This window comes from Triturus cristatus, chromosome 8 (genome assembly GCF_964204655.1).
Source record: "Triturus cristatus chromosome 8, aTriCri1.1, whole genome shotgun sequence".
NCBI classification, from domain to species: Eukaryota; Metazoa; Chordata; class Amphibia; order Caudata; family Salamandridae; genus Triturus; species Triturus cristatus.
In genome coordinates, this window is record NC_140591.1 from 1,475,938,755 (window position 1) to 1,475,954,497 (window position 15,743).

The 15,743-nt window shown below is 53.5% G+C and overlaps 1 protein-coding gene across 1 annotated transcript in view; it reads left to right on the plus strand.

Annotated features, from left to right (window-relative positions):
* The window catches only part of ARHGEF17 (Rho guanine nucleotide exchange factor 17), a 612,786-nt gene that overhangs the window by 523,222 nt on the left and 73,821 nt on the right, over window positions 1-15,743 (plus strand). Inside the window, exons 8-9 of the mRNA XM_085623310.1 lie at window positions 612-721; window positions 13,490-13,575. Coding sequence (XP_085479436.1) covers window positions 612-721; window positions 13,490-13,575 — 196 coding nt within the window. The remainder of the gene's footprint in view (window positions 1-611; window positions 722-13,489; window positions 13,576-15,743) is intronic.

Here is a 15,743-nt window from a genome sequence, read left to right on the forward strand (position 1 = left end):
TGCTGAACACATTCCCCAGTCACGTGCACCATAAAACACCCACTCCACAACCAGAACAGCAATGGAACACAACATCTTGTGATTATTTCGGGCATTCTGCACATTTCTTAGAGGGTGTCAGACCTTTCAGCTCATTTGCTCAGCCCACATATCCGAAGATTGGTTTGTGTTTTGCCAAGTCCTATTGGTCCAAGTGCCCTGCGCCTCCCTCTGAGAGTAGGACACCAAAACAAAATGCCGTTCAATCGATTCCAGGAGGACAGAGGGATTCCCCTCTAATCCCACCTATTCGAGTCGTCTTCGATACATTTGCAGACACACACAGTTTGATGGTTTTCGATTGTTCTTTAATTTCCTGCAGTACTGGTTTTCTTGACGATGCAGGGATTTTCTCATGTCTTCATCTACTCAACGGAGGTTCTTGGGTTCTGAGCTCACTCTCTTGATGTTCCTCCATACCATGTGGTGTTTGCAATAACTGCAGGCTGCATCTGGGTGACATTGAAACCAGGGAGGGATCAGTTTATAAACCTGTTGCAATTCTAAGAGTATGCCACACTGTGTTGTTGTGACAGTATCTTGTGATGCATTCTCTCCTGTTTTTCCTGCAGAAAGCAGTCGGTGGCAAGAAGGACCGCTCCCTCTTCCTGTTTACAGACTTGTTGGTTTGCACCACGCTGAAACGCAAGTCGGGGTCGCTTCGCCGCAGCTCCATGAGCCTGTAAGTACCGTTACCTCTGCCAGAACGTTGTTCTGTTGCCATCATCTGGCAACATCTGTTGCCAGAACATTGACTGAGGCATGTCTTTGTGGTTAGTTTTGTAAGATGGCTCTTTCTACAAACCCACTGTTTCTAGCATCATACATGTTTCTCAGAGGGACATTAGTAATGCGTGAGGCGTAGATGCACGCTGGTTCTCTCAAGAAAATCAAAACAACTGAGCTGTTTGCATTTGTATTCTAACTGTAGGTTGTAAAAAATCGAAAGAAACAGAAAACAGGCAGCCTTAATTTTACTTCTAACGATGACTTGGCGTTCCAGAGATGACTATGGCACACAGTATTTGTAAAAGGAACGGGCCATAACTTTTGAAAATCCATGCTGCCACTTCAGTTCCTATAAGTTTGGTTACTGACACTTTGTCAACATTTTACTTAGGCGACAATAGCTCACGGTCTCATCGCCCATGCTCTTCGGTTATGTTTACTTTCGTTATAATTCGAGTTATATTGCGACCCTTATTAACATAAGGTCCTTGGCGTCGAAGCGCTTAAGCTGGTTTTCAAGCAGGCCTAACTGATCCCGTTCTGCAGGAGGGGGCCAGGCAGAAGTAGTGTTGCTGAGTAACCCAGAGCAGCGAGCCTGCCTGAGGTGAGCGGGCAGGTAGTGATCACATGAGTCACGGGTGGAACTGAAGGGAGGTGGAATTCCTCCGCCTGCCTCCCCCACAGGACGGATTCTGAATAGCTTCCTACTTCCCTCCTCCCCCGCCGGAGAGCAGGCTTGGCACAGTCCCAGAGCTCGGCGCGAGGCGCTCACCTCCATCATCTACAGCTGCGGCCAGGGTGCCTGCCTGCCTGGCAGGTCCCTGGCATAGCTGGCATTCCTGGGAGCCGGCGGCGGGGGAGTTCCCGCCTGGTTTGTGAGGGCACACGCACATCAATCAGTTCACCTCTCCTAAAAACCTTTGAAATTGGTCGCTGCAATGTTGCTCCTAGGAAAATTTGAATGGTGTATAAAAGTGATACCGTTTTTCTTTGCCAAAGTAAATAAAGTTTACATTTAGTAACTAACATCATATATAAGTAACACATTGGGCCCAACCTTTGCACCTTTCTAAACGAATGCACGTAAAAAATAAATCTATGTAGGTTTAATGAAATGTGTTGGAGTTTTGCCTGTAAAAAGTACTTGCAATAAAGGCTTATTGACGCCACCTAGTGTTCATGTTGGGCAGTGTGGCGCACATTTCGGTACAAAGATGTAACGTTTTATAAAACGTGGTATTTTGTAATTCATCTATAAAGGGCAGTCCCGAAAATCGGAGATTTGAGACCCACTCAGTCGACGATTATATCATAATTCTACTATAATAAGTTATTGCCATCGAGTTCTGACGTCACAATGTCTGCTGCCAGCAGCAGAGATGAAAGGCAGGTCAGGTCATGGGGTATAAATTAACAGGTGTTTAAAGCAACGAAAAACGCGGAAGGTTGTTTTTCTTTTGTCGGCTCTATTTTAATGACAAGCAGAGAGAATATATATATTTTTTTGTACTCCGCAAAAAGCTAGAATCTTTCTGTATGTTTCTCCGAATTCTCAGATGCTGCAGCTTTTTTTTAAATTTTTTTACAAACTGTCTTGTATTGAACTGTTTCTAATATCAGTTTGCCACAAATATCGAACAGGTTTTTGGTGTGTTTAATTTTGCATGTTTCGTTTTGCGCTAAAGGTTTTATTTTTATTCTTCATTTTTGCAAATATGCTTTCAGATGAAAGAGCTGCGCACCAAGGTTTCAAGTGGGTCGTACATTATAAAGTAACTCGACCTTCGGCCTCTATATGATTATGAATTCCTCAGTGGCTGTCAGTATTCTTATAATGTACTTCAGGGGGTACTTTATCCCTTATATATTGAGCATGCACTCGGCTAGTTCAGGGGCCAGATCCCCAGTGCTTAATTTATTCCAATGGGGCCGCCAGCACTCAATAGTTCTCTACCTCACCCATGTCCCTAGTGATTGTGTTCCCTGATCCCTGTGTTCCCTGATCCCTGTGTTCCCTGATCCCTGTGTTCCCTGATCCCTGTGTTCCCTGATCCCTGTGTTCCCTGATCCCTGTGTTCCCTGGTCCTTGCGTTCCCTGGTCCTTGCGTTCCCTGGTCCTTGCGTTCCCTGGTCCCTGCGTTCCCTGGTCCCTGCGTTCCCTGGTCCCTGCGTTCCCTGGTCCCTGCGTTCCCTGGTCCCTGCGTTCCCTGGTCCCTGCGTTCCCTGGTCCCTGCGTTCCCTGGTCCCTGCGTTCCCTGGTCCCTGCGTTCCCTGGTCCCTGCGTTCCCTGGTCCCTGCGTTCCCTGGTCCCTGCGTTCCCTGGTCCCTGCGTTCCCTGGTCCCTGCGTTCCCTGGTCCCTGCGTTCCCTGGTCCCTGCGTTCCCTGGTCCCTGCGTTCCCTGGTCCCTGCGTTCCCTGGTCCCTGCGTTCCCTGGTCCCTGCGTTCCCTGGTCCCTGCGTTCCCTGGTCCCTGCGTTCCCTGGTCCCTGCGTTCCTGCATTCCCTGGTCCCTGCGTTCCCTGGTCCCTGCGTTCCCTGTGTTCCCTGGTCCCTGCGTTCTCCGGTCCCTGCGTTCTCCGGTCCCTGCGTTCTCCGGTCCCTGCGTTCTCCGGTCCCTGCGTTCTCCCGGCCCCTGCGTTCTCCCGGCCCCTGCGTTCTCCCGGCCCCTGCGTTCTCCCGGCCCCTGCGTTCTCCCGGCCCCTGCGTTCTCCCGGCCCCTGCGTTCTCCCGGCCCCTGCGTTCTCCCGGCCCCTGCGTTCTCCCGGCCCCTGCGTTCTCCCGGCCCCTGCGTTCTCCCGGCCCCTGCGTTCTCCCGGCCCCTGCGTTCTCCCGGCCCCTGCGTTCTCCCGGCCCCTGCGTTCTCCCGGCCCCTGCGTTCCCTGGTCCCTGCGTTCCCTGGTCCCTGCGTTCCCTGGTCCCTGCGTTCCCTGGTCCCTGCGTTCCCTGGTCCCTGCGTTCCCTGGTCCCTGCGTTCCCTGGTCCCTGCGTTCCCTGGTCCCTGCGTTCCCTGGTCCCTGCGTTCCCTGGTCCCTGCGTTCCCTGGTCCCTGCGTTCCCTGGTCCCTGCGTTCCCTGGTCCCTGCGTTCCCTGGTCCCTGCGTTCCCTGGTCCCTGCGTTCCCTGGTCCCTGCGTTCCCTGGTCCCTGCGTTCCCTGGTCCCTGCGTTCCCTGGTCCCTGCGTTCCCTGGTCCCTGCGTTCCCTGGTCCCTGCGTTCCCTGGTCCCTGCGTTCCCTGGTCCCTGCGTTCCCTGGTCCCTGCGTTCCCTGGTCCCTGCGTTCCCTGTGTTCCCTGGTCCCTGCGTTCTCCGGTCCCTGCGTTCTCCGGTCCCTGCGTTCTCCCGGCCCCTGCGTTCTCCCGGCCCCTGCGTTCTCCCGGCCCCTGCGTTCTCCCGGCCCCTGCGTTCTCCCGGCCCCTGCGTTCTCCCGGCCCCTGCGTTCTCCCGGCCCCTGCGTTCTCCCGGCCCCTGCGTTCTCCCGGCCCCTGCGTTCTCCCGGCCCCTGCGTTCTCCCGGCCCCTGCGTTCTCCCGGCCCCTGCGTTCTCCCGGCCCCTGCGTTCTCCCGGCCCCTGCGTTCTCCCGGCCCCTGCGTTCTCCCGGCCCCTGCGTTCTCCCGGCCCCTGCGTTCTCCCGGCCCCTGCGTTCTCCCGGCCCCTGCGTTCTCCCGGCCCCTGCGTTCTCCCGGCCCCTGCGTTCTCCCGGCCCCTGCGTTCTCCCGGCCCCTGCGTTCTCCCGGCCCCTGCGTTCTCCCGGCCCCTGCGTTCTCCCGGCCCCTGCGTTCTCCCGGCCCCTGCGTTCTCCCGGCCCCTGCGTTCTCCCGGCCCCTGCGTTCTCCCGGCCCCTGCGTTCTCCCGGCCCCTGCGTTCTCCCGGCCCCTGCGTTCTCCCGGCCCCTGCGTTCTCCCGGTCCCTGCGTTCTCCCGGTCCCTGCGTTCCCCCGGTCCCTGCGTTCCCCCGGTCCCTGCGTTCCCCCGGTCCCTGCGTTCCCCCGGTCCCTGCGTTCCCTGGTCCCTGCGTTCCCTGGTCCCTGCGTTCCCTGGTCCCTGCGTTCCCTGGTCCCTGCGTTCCCTGGTCCCTGCGTTCCCTGGTCCCTGCGTTCCCTGGTCCCTGCGTTCCCTGGTCCCTGCGTTCCCTGGTCCCTGCGTTCCCTGGTCCCTGCGTTCCCTGGTCCCTGCGTTCCCTGGTCCCTGCGTTCCCTGGTCCCTGCGTTCCCTGGTCCCTGCGTTCCCTGGTCCCTGCGTTCCCTGGTCCCTGCGTTCCCTGGTCCCTGCGTTCCCTGGTCCCTGCGTTCCCTGGTCCCTGCGTTCCTGCGTTCCCTGGTCCCTGCGTTCCCTGTGTTCCCTGGTCCCTGCGTTCCTGCATTCCCTGGTCCCTGCGTTCCCTGGTCCCTGCGTTCCCTGTGTTCCCTGGTCCCTGCGTTCCCTGTGTTCCCTGGTCCCTGCGTTCTCCGGTCCCTGCGTTCTCCGGTCCCTGCGTTCTCCGGCCCCTGCGTTCTCCCGGCCCCTGCGTTCTCCCGGCCCCTGCGTTCTCCCGGCCCCTGCGTTCTCCCGGCCCCTGCGTTCTCCCGGCCCCTGCGTTCTCCCGGCCCCTGCGTTCTCCCGGCCCCTGCGTTCTCCCGGCCCCTGCGTTCTCCCGGCCCCTGCGTTCTCCCGGCCCCTGCGTTCTCCCGGCCCCTGCGTTCTCCCGGCCCCTGCGTTCTCCCGGCCCCTGCGTTCTCCCGGCCCCTGCGTTCTCCCGGCCCCTGCGTTCTCCCGGCCCCTGCGTTCTCCCGGCCCCTGCGTTCTCCCGGCCCCTGCGTTCTCCCGGCCCCTGCGTTCTCCCGGCCCCTGCGTTCTCCCGGCCCCTGCGTTCTCCCGGCCCCTGCGTTCTCCCGGCCCCTGCGTTCTCCCGGCCCCTGCGTTCTCCCGGCCCCTGCGTTCTCCCGGCCCCTGCGTTCTCCCGGCCCCTGCGTTCTCCCGGCCCCTGCGTTCTCCCGGCCCCTGCGTTCTCCCGGCCCCTGCGTTCTCCCGGCCCCTGCGTTCTCCCGGCCCCTGCGTTCCCCCGGTCCCTGCGTTCCCCCGGTCCCTGCGTTCCCTGGTCCCTGCGTTCCCTGGTCCCTGCGTTCCCTGGTCCCTGCGTTCCCTGGTCCCTGCGTTCCCTGGTCCTTGCGTTCCCTGGTCCTTGCGTTCCCTGGTCCCTGCGTTCCCTGGTCCCTGCGTTCCCTGGTCCCTGCGTTCCCTGGTCCCTGCGTTCCCTGGTCCCTGCGTTCCCTGGTCCCTGCGTTCCCTGGTCCCTGCGTTCCCTGGTCCCTGCGTTCCCTGGTCCCTGCGTTCCCTGGTCCCTGCGTTCCCTGGTCCCTGCGTTCCCTGGTCCCTGCGTTCCCTGGTCCCTGCGTTCCCTGGTCCCTGCGTTCCCTGGTCCCTGCGTTCCCTGGTCCCTGCGTTCCCTGGTCCCTGCGTTCCCTGGTCCCTGCGTTCCCTGGTCCCTGCGTTCCCTGGTCCCTGCGTTCCCTGGTCCCTGCGTTCCCTGTGTTCCCCGGTCCCTGCGTTCTCCGGTCCCTGCGTTCTCCCGGTCCCTGCGTTCTCCCGGTCCCTGCGTTCTCCCGGTCCCTGCGTTCTCCCGGCCCCTGCGTTCTCCCGGCCCCTGCGTTCTCCCGGCCCCTGCGTTCTCCCTGCCCCTGCGTTCTCCCGGCCCCTGCGTTCTCCCGGCCCCTGCGTTCTCCCGGGCCCCTGCGTTCTCCCGGGCCCCTGCGTTTCCCCGGGCCCCTGCGTTTCCCCGGGCCCCTGCGTTTCCCCGGGCCCCTGCGTTTCCCCGGGCCCCTGCGTTTCCCCGGGCCCCTGCGTTTCCCCGGGCCCCTGCGTTTCCCCGGGCCCCTGCGTTTCCCCGGGCCCCTGCGTTTCCCCGGGCCCCTGCGTTTCCCCGGCCCCTGCGTTTCCCCGGCCCCTGCGTTTCCCCAGCCCCTGCGTTTCCCCAGCCCCTGCATTACCCGGCCCCTGCATTTCCCCGGCCCCTGCAACATTGCAGTTCCATAATCATCAATCTTTAGTAATTCCTATAAGAGACAGAGAGAAAGATAATGCAGACAGGTAGGCAAACATTTGCGTAGAGCAGATATCGTATGTCGTCCATGATCCTACCAGCCCGTTTAGCCACCATGGCTGACCCGCTACTGCCTGGAAGGAGAGCAGATCTTCCTCAGGATGTGATCATCCGAGAGCAAGGTGTGAAGGCTCGGGCCGCCTTCTCTCAGTACAGTAGATAATGAAATGGGTCGACTGACGGTCAATGTAGATAAGACTAGAAGAGTGGAGGCTGGACATGCAGGGCGTTGGGGCCACTCTCGTATACATGGAAAGGGAAGGAGAAATCCTTTCAGGACGACAACCCTCACCCTTGTGAGGGACATATTTGGTTAATCCTTAGCCCTCTTTTAACCTCTATCCTAGAGGCCACCGAATTAAGTTTAAGTGGACCCCTCGAGATAGTTTGATTCATCACCCTGATCACTCTGCCCCTCATTCGCCTTTCTTCACCGCTCATCTTTGAGAAAACACCTCCGCTCCTCCCCGTTGGGGAGTCGCAGCCCACACCTTGGATTTTTCCAATCCAGCTGTGAGGAGGGACCCATATGAGGAAGTATGTCACCCAACGGTGAGTGAGGGTCTCATCCTGAAAGGATTTCACCTTCCCTTTTCTGTTCTGATAAGCTCCTATTTGTTTCACCGATAGCCGGTTGTACAAGGTGTGATACTGTCATTATTCTGGGGATCGGTACACCCCTGGCTTTACAGATCCCTCCAGATCCTGATGGTGAAGACTTCTAGAATTGTGACATCATATTCCAGTTGACTGAGGCAGACTTTCATTTTATACTATATATAGGTTTGCATGATTTATCGTACTGTGGAAATGTCTCAGACGCTGCTGTTAACAGCCCTTCTGGTCTATACTTGGATGCCGGATACCTCCCAGGTGTGTAAATTGGCACAATAAGCCCTTCGGCCCAAGTGTCTTGGAGGTCGTCTTGTACACGCACACACATCCTTACTCCACAACACACAGTAGACTTGTGTGGTGACTGCACTTACACATGCTTACTTCCACTCCATACAGACAATTTGCAGCTTTCTTTAATACACACACTGTATATCCTTAGTTCCAATATGCACACTGCACAAAACTTACAGCACACCTGTGTAATTCCTACGCACACATACAGCATTTGTCCTTACTTCCTGCGGACAGACAGAAGGATGGATGCGTGTGCACCCACACATACACACACACAGATCCTTAGTTTTCTACACATAGCATAACAGAGTATATTTGCTTTGTTCCTTGATATACACACACATACATCACACATGTGTAATTCCTGTACACACACCCTTTGTTTACTTTTCACAGTACGTCTCATTAGTCCCTGAACACTGACACGCAGAGAAATAATCTTTAATTCACTACACATAGTATATATCCTTGTTATATGTAATGCTACATTCTATATGTATGCGCATATTCGTCTAGGTTTCTTGGCGCTTTTTGAATAATCACAACAGCGAAAAGAAAAATAACAGGAAAGGAAACTAGTTAATATCCTGAAGAAATCCTGCCTAGAGCAGGAGTAAAACAAAATGGGGAAATTCCCTACCAGCATCACAGGTGTACGCGCTGCCACCCCATAACTTCGATGCTAGAACATAGCGCTTGAGTGCTTCTGCAATGGTGAGACTTAGCTGCTAAAAATGGAGGAGTGCTCCTCCAGGAGACACACCTATTGGGTAACTGTTGCCCCTTTCTTGCCCGTTACGGGTATGACAGAGTGTGGCACTCCGGCTTCTCCAGGGGTTCCCGGGGGGTGGCTATCCTCATGCGATGCAGCTTACCCTTCGTTCTCTCCCGGGTGATCCACGACCCTCACGGCACATATGTGATGGTATGCGGCTCTCTGGCCGGCTCCCCGCTCAACCGTATGTCCCTATACTCACCTTCCTCGTTGTTTACCTCTACACTGACACAGACCTCCGCCCTCCTAGCCTCTCTCTCCCTGGGCGTCACGGTTGTGGGGGGCGATTTCAATGCGGTCTCTAATCCGGCCATAGACTCATCGGCACTCCTTCCGCTGTCCGCATTGCACAAGCCAAACAATTGAGGTCTTGGTCCGAGTCCCTGGGCCTCTGTGATGCGCCCATTTCACTCACACCTTCGCAGCCCACCACACGCAGGCACGCATAGACATGATCTTTCTCCCTGCTACTGACTGCTTGACAGTTGTAGATACTCGTATCCTACCCAGGGGAATTTCAGACCACTCGCCGATACTCCTCAGTACCGGGACCCCCCCCTCCCTCAGCCTGTCAAACGTGGAGGATGAATGCATGGTTCCTCCAAGATAAAGAATTTTGGAAGGCGGTAGGGAAGGAGCTCGAGCAGTACTTCCTCACCAACGAGGGCTCCGTATCCTCCCCGGGACCCTATGGGAGTCTGGGAAAGCAACAATTCGGGGGTTCGCGAAAGGGCAACTTAAAAATCAGAGGCAGGAGCAACACCGAGAAATCACGTCAAAGGAAGCATAGGCACTTTGTTTGGAGCAGTCCCTTTCCCAGCTTAACGACGCGGTCCAAAGCCGACAACTAGCCCTTCTCTGGTCCGAGATTAGACAACTATCTTTGGATGCGGCCAAGCTACTCTGGAGGTCCTCAGTGGCACGAGTCTACGGTTGGGGAGACAAAAATGGCGCGATTTTAGACAGGCTGGCTACCTTCCCCAGGGCGAGCCGAATAATTCCAGAAGTGGTCGACTATCAGGATTTGGTATTCAATGCCCCCTCAGCGATGGCAAGCACGTTTGCCAGCTACTATCGGCGGTTGTATGCCGCACAAACACCCGAATCGTCGCTCCGTGATCTCCTTGGACGGAGCCACGTCAGTCTCCCCCAGTTAGAGACGGCAGCCCAGGAGGATCTTGACCGCCCCCTCTCTAAGAAAGAAATCGTGGAAGCCATTTCTCTTACGTCCCCGGGCAAGACTCCGGGACCAGATGGTCTTCCCCATGAATACTACGTGGCCTATCGCGACACACTGGTGCCCCACTTGGCTGGCCTTTTTCAAGAAGCCCTTGATCGGGGCCCCTTCCCGCCAGAGACGGACATCGCTACAATTGTGGTCCTTCCGAAATCCCAGCCTCCCTCCCGTCGTTTTGCGGACTATCGTCCCATATCCCTCCTCAATACCGAAATCAAACTCTATGCCACCATCTTGGCCCAACGGCTAAAGCCATATCTGCCCAAGCTGGTACATCCGGACCAATGTGGCTTCATGCACGCCCGCGCGACCAGGCACTGCCTTCGGAGGGTGCAGCTGGCTTTGGCCCACCAACACCTCCTTACTCCCTATTTGGCCCTCCTCCTTATAGATTTCGTAAAAGCTTTTGACTCGGTGAACTGGGTGTATCTCCAAGATGTGTTGGCTGAGATGGGATTTGGGCCCCGGTTCCGAGAACTGGTCCGAGTGCTGTACGCGCAGCCGCGGGCACGGGTGCTGGTGAATGGCGTCCTGTCCGAGGCCTTTCCCATAGCGAGGGCTACGCGGCAGGGTTGCCCCCTTTCGCCCCTGTTGTTTGCCCTGGCCATGGAACCCTTGGGGGTCCTGGTGCGGGTGGATACCCGTGTTAGGGGATGAGAGTGGCCCGGCACCGAAACGGACAAGATCGCGCTCTTTGCGGACGACTTCCTGCTCTTTCTGGCGGACCCCGCCTCCTCGGGGCCGCATTGCCTCCAGTTGTTGCGAGCATTTGGGCAGGCGTCGGGTCTTCGGCTGAACCCCGGGAAATCGGTATTGGTCCCACTTCACCTATCAAGGGACTGTTATGATTGGCAGTCTAATATTCCGATCCGACACAACTCCTTTAAGTAACTGGGAATATGGATTACCACGCTCCCGGAGCTGGGCTGGTCCCTCAATGTAACCCCTCTGGTCAAAAAGGCTAAAGAAGACCTCCTGAAATGGAGAACGCTGCCCCTGAACCCTCTGGGCCGGGTGGCCTTGTTTAAAATGTTGATTCTTCCCAGGTTCCTCTGTGTCCTCCAGAACACCCCGTTCAGTTTTCCCAGACCCTGGTTTAAGGAGTTGGATGGGCTCGTTGCCAAATTTTTATGGGGCGGTGGGAGGTCGCGTCTGGCTCTCTCCACATGTCGGATCCCTTCCTTCGATGGGGGCATGGCCATGACGCATCTGTACCTCTACTTTTTAGTCACACGTTTGCTGGTGGTCCACGATTGGTTTAACGGGGGATGGTCCGACCCGACCTACTGGCTGGAGCTGTGTGAACTGGGGTTTTCTAAAGTACAGGCCATGTTGTACGGGGGACCGGTCCCGCTTCAGCTGCCTGAAGTGACACGTTCGGTATTTCTGACTTGGCGGGCTTCTCTGCGCCACATCAGCTGGACCGGCAAATTGACCCAATGCACCCCCCTCTGGCAAGGGGCTTGGCTACGGGAAGTGAGTGGTCTGCGGGGGTTCAAAGCCTGGGACCTCATAGGCATATCACAGCTTGGGGACGTCTGGGTGAGGGGCCACATGCTTTCCTTCCAAGATATGCGCAATCGTTATTCCCTGCACCCCTCCCAGTTTTATAAGTATTTGCAATTAAGACACGCCCTTCACATACACATCGTAGACAATACTCTGCTCCCGGAATACAGCCCCACGGAGGCCCAGACGCTGCTGGGGGGCTTGGGAAAGGGGGGTATCTCCCGGATATATCGTACTTTAATCAACAACACTCCCACCTCGTTGGACAGACTGAAAGAACAATGGGTAGACTGGGTGGGGCCACTGGACGAGGTGGATTGGCGCGACGCGCTCATGGCGCCTAAAACCATTACCGCCTCCGCCATACTTAGACTTATCCAATTATACTACTTGCACATTGCTTACCTCACTCCGGTACGCCTTCATCGAGCGGGCCTTCGCTCTGATGCGTCCTGCGCTAGGCGAGGCTAGGCCCCAGCCAATTTTTTTCACGTGGCCTGGACCTGTCCCCGGCTGGCAGCTTTCTGGAGAGCCATTGAGGGGGAACTTACGGAGGTTTTGGGGTGGACAGTGCCTCACGATCCACGACATTCATTACTGGGGATAACAGACGGGCTAGACGGGTCTCGGAATGACAAGACCTTTTTTAACACAGCAATGATAGTTGCCAAGCGCGATATAGCGGCAGCATGGATTTGTCCCGATCCACCAGCTCTGGGAAAGTGGCGTAAAGGAGTGGACTGGTGTGCGACACAGGAGAAGGCTTTAAACACGGCGTGCGGGTGCCCCAAGAAATACCGAAGGGTGTGGGGTAAATGGCTGGGCGCTGTTGGGGGAAATTAATGAAGCTTCCAGTTTCCTGTGGTTGCATTCCCTGTGGGGTTCCGATTTGGGGCTATGGGTTTTTTTTTTTTCTCTTGAAAATGTAAATGAGTATCTGCTATCCGCGATTATGCTGAACTGTTTGTAAGTGTTTAAAATCAATAAAAAATTTGATTATCAAAACAAAAATGGAGGACTGGAGGAATGTATTATGTGATAGACAATGGCCGTAGCTTTGTAAAGAATACCCTTCAGGACCTAAGTATGGGAGAGATATGGCCCCATCCCCTCCATCCTGTTAGAAGGCGGGAATCTGTGTTTTGGACCACCTGCAACCCTGGACGCAGCTTATTGATGTGGCTTTTCCATAGTCTAATGGGCTCTAGATAGGAGCATAGGTAGTGGAATAGGGTTCCGGGTCAATGCACATCAAAATATGCTGTAGTTGTTTAAGATGCCAGCGGCGAGTGCTGCCTGCTGGGGAAACCTGGGCTTCTAAAGAAAGGTCCCGCGTTAACAAGGGTCCCTGATTTCTCATTAACTTGACGTGAGAGGACCCCTCAAGCTGGGCCGAAGAGATGGGGTCCGTTTCTTGGTGCTTTTGTTTGTGACTTGGAGTTTAGTTTGATTAGAGTGAAGTTAAAAAAATGGGGAAAAACATTGATTGAACACCTCTTGGGTCAGTCAGTTGCAAGGGCATAAGCAGAAACATAAAGTACCCTCTTGTTTAACCATACATTTAAGGCACTGGTTCAGCAAAGTAAGGAGGTCCGACCGCCCCTACATGTTGGTGCTGGAGAGATGTTCTACTCCTAAGAGTTATTTTTCTCCACCTTCCTTTTTTTCTTCCTTGTTTTTTTTATTTTATTTTCTCACCGCCTTGCTATGTTTCTCCTCTCTCGCTGTCCAGCTTGTCATCATTTCTTATGTGATGCCGCAACCATATATTTGTCTGTCCTCTGAAGAACATTACTGATTTGTGTTGTCCTCTTCCATTCCTTATTCCTTATTACTTTTAAACTGCAAAACACTGACTTGTAGTTTTGAACAAGGTGAACCATGTCTGTGATAGTTTAACATCTTTGGGCGGTGTCTTTAAAAAAAAAAAAAAAACATTAAGTGGACCGCATTATGTTTCGAAGTAATCTGCTTTTATAATAGTATTCCTCTGAGTATGCAGATGTTTGTTTCATGACCTCCTTCAGTACACATACAGTGAAGCCTGTCATTAAAACATTAGGGCATTATTCCGCTCAGCTGGTGCGCGGAGCTCTTGTAACAAAAAGTAGGCTGTTAGATGAGTGTTGCGTACCCCAAAGTACATAATGTGGACGCAGTATTTCCATGGACAGAATCCCCCCTCTCATTTGTCTCTTTTCTGTTTCCTTTTTAGTTACACTGCGGCAAGCATGATCGACATAGCTAGCAAATACAAGCTACTCTGGAAGCTCCCTTTGGAAGACGTGGACATCGTGAAAGGTTGGTGGCATCAATTGCGCTGACTCAGACGATTCAAGGCATGGGCGAAGTGGGCAATTGCCCAGGGCTCCCCCCTTCCAGGGGGCTCCCTGGGAAAGTAAATGCTATCCCTCTCTAGCTTTTCCTCTGTCTTTTTCTTGATCAGACCTTCTCTTCTCTCTGCCTACCTCTACCTCTGTCTCTCTTTACCCAATGTCATCTTAAGATTTTTGGGTTCATCAGAAAGACTTAGTTCAACTGTTTTTGAGCCAAACCCATTTCCGAAAGTTTGTTTGGCATCATGCGGCATACAGTTAGTGCAAGAGTGGGAAATACAATTCAAAATTTTTATGAAGAGGAGACCCCTATAATATGTTTTACCCAGGGCTCAAAATCCTTAAGATGACACTGAGCCACGTGCAGGACAGGGGAGGCGGCCCAGTGCTTATGGTTTAATCACTTGAGCCCCAATTCATGAAGTCTTCTACTGCTTTGCTCCTATTGGTCCCCTGTATCTCATCTCATTGTTCTCTCTCTGTTGGCTTCCTACACACCCAGACCCCCTTCTCTGTGGGCTCTCTTTATCAACACCCCTTCTCTCTCTATTGTTTTCCCTTTACACCCTGTATTGGTTTCCTTGGACACCACAGTCCACTCTCTTTGGTTTTTTTTTCACTTACCCCAACCCTTTGCTCTGGAGTTTCCTGCCCATTCCATATGAGTTCTCTGCCATCACATCCATTCCCTCTCCAGTGGTTTCCATATATGTTCCATGGCTTCCTGTACCCTTAGGGTTCCCTCTCAATCTATTCCTTTCTTCTCCTATTTTTTCGCTTTATATTATATTATTTTCATGTACTAGTTATTTGTAATACCTTATATAAATGGGGAAAAACTTTACCTGCGAGAAGAACTAATTTCAGCACCTTGACCAATGATGGCTCGAGCGACAATTGTGCATAACCCCAAAAACAATACCAAACAAGCATTTGCAATGCAATAGGTCTTTCATTTGTTAAAGTTAGAGCTGTTGGCGTTGAAAATACTAATATTTTTTTACTTTGTTTTGTTATTTGCTGTGGAGTTATTATATTTACATAGCACTATTGCCAAAGGTTATAAAAAAGCAAAAGTAAAAAACATTGTCATTTTCAGTGCCACGAGCTCCAACTTTAACAAATGCGAGACCTATTGCATCGGAAATGCAATCGGTCTCGCATTTGTTGGAGTTGGAGTTATTGGCATTATAAATGCTAATATTTTTTTACCTTGCCATGTTGCAAGCTGCAGTACCATATGTGGCCAAAAGGGGTCTCATGGGACCTCTTTTGGCCACATATGGTACTGCACCCTACAAAGTTGAACATTTAAGTCCATGTACGGAGTACCTGGTGTTTAGAAAGCTGTTGAAAACTACACTGTTCTGATTTGTCTCTCCTTGGTTGAATATGGCAGTCTTAACGCGGAAATACCCTGATGGGGAGATTCGGGCGCTTTATAAATGAATAATAATTAATAATAATAATTATAAATGCCAATGTTTTTTACCTAAATGTTGCAGGGTGCAGTACCATATGTGGCCAAAAGAGGTCTCATGGTACCTCTTTTGGACACATATGGTACTGCACCCTGCAGAAGATATGGTAAACCCCCACCCCTACCTATAATGCATTTCGTGCAAGGCAGTACCACAAGTACATTCAAATAGCTATGTCCATATATACAATTAGTAGCTTTGAAATGTGACAAAAGAATTATATTAATTCTGGATTAGGTTCTACCCTGTGTGCAGCTGATGAAGGGAAATTTATAGAAGGTCTCATATAAATGTGAGCTGTGCTAGTGAGTAAAGTAACCACTGCCAGCCTTGCTTAGGACCAAGCATGTGTCCTGCCTGAAGCCCTTTAAGAAAATAGTGCTTTGAGGCTGTAATTAAAACCTAGGGAGTAACAACATATGTGATAGGCGGCGTCCTCATAGGAGGTTACAAGAAGAGACTAGGCGGTACTAAGGAGGGACTACTAAGCCTATTGACCAATGAAAAGCCACCATTTACAAAGGACAGGGACAGGACCCAATTAAAAAGATGGGCGGAAAGTGGGCGTGGCTTTATGCCCATATCCTGAATACAGGATGCCTCAAAGAGACAGCGCAAGCGCTGCCTAGGCGAAAACTAAAAAGAAAGCACA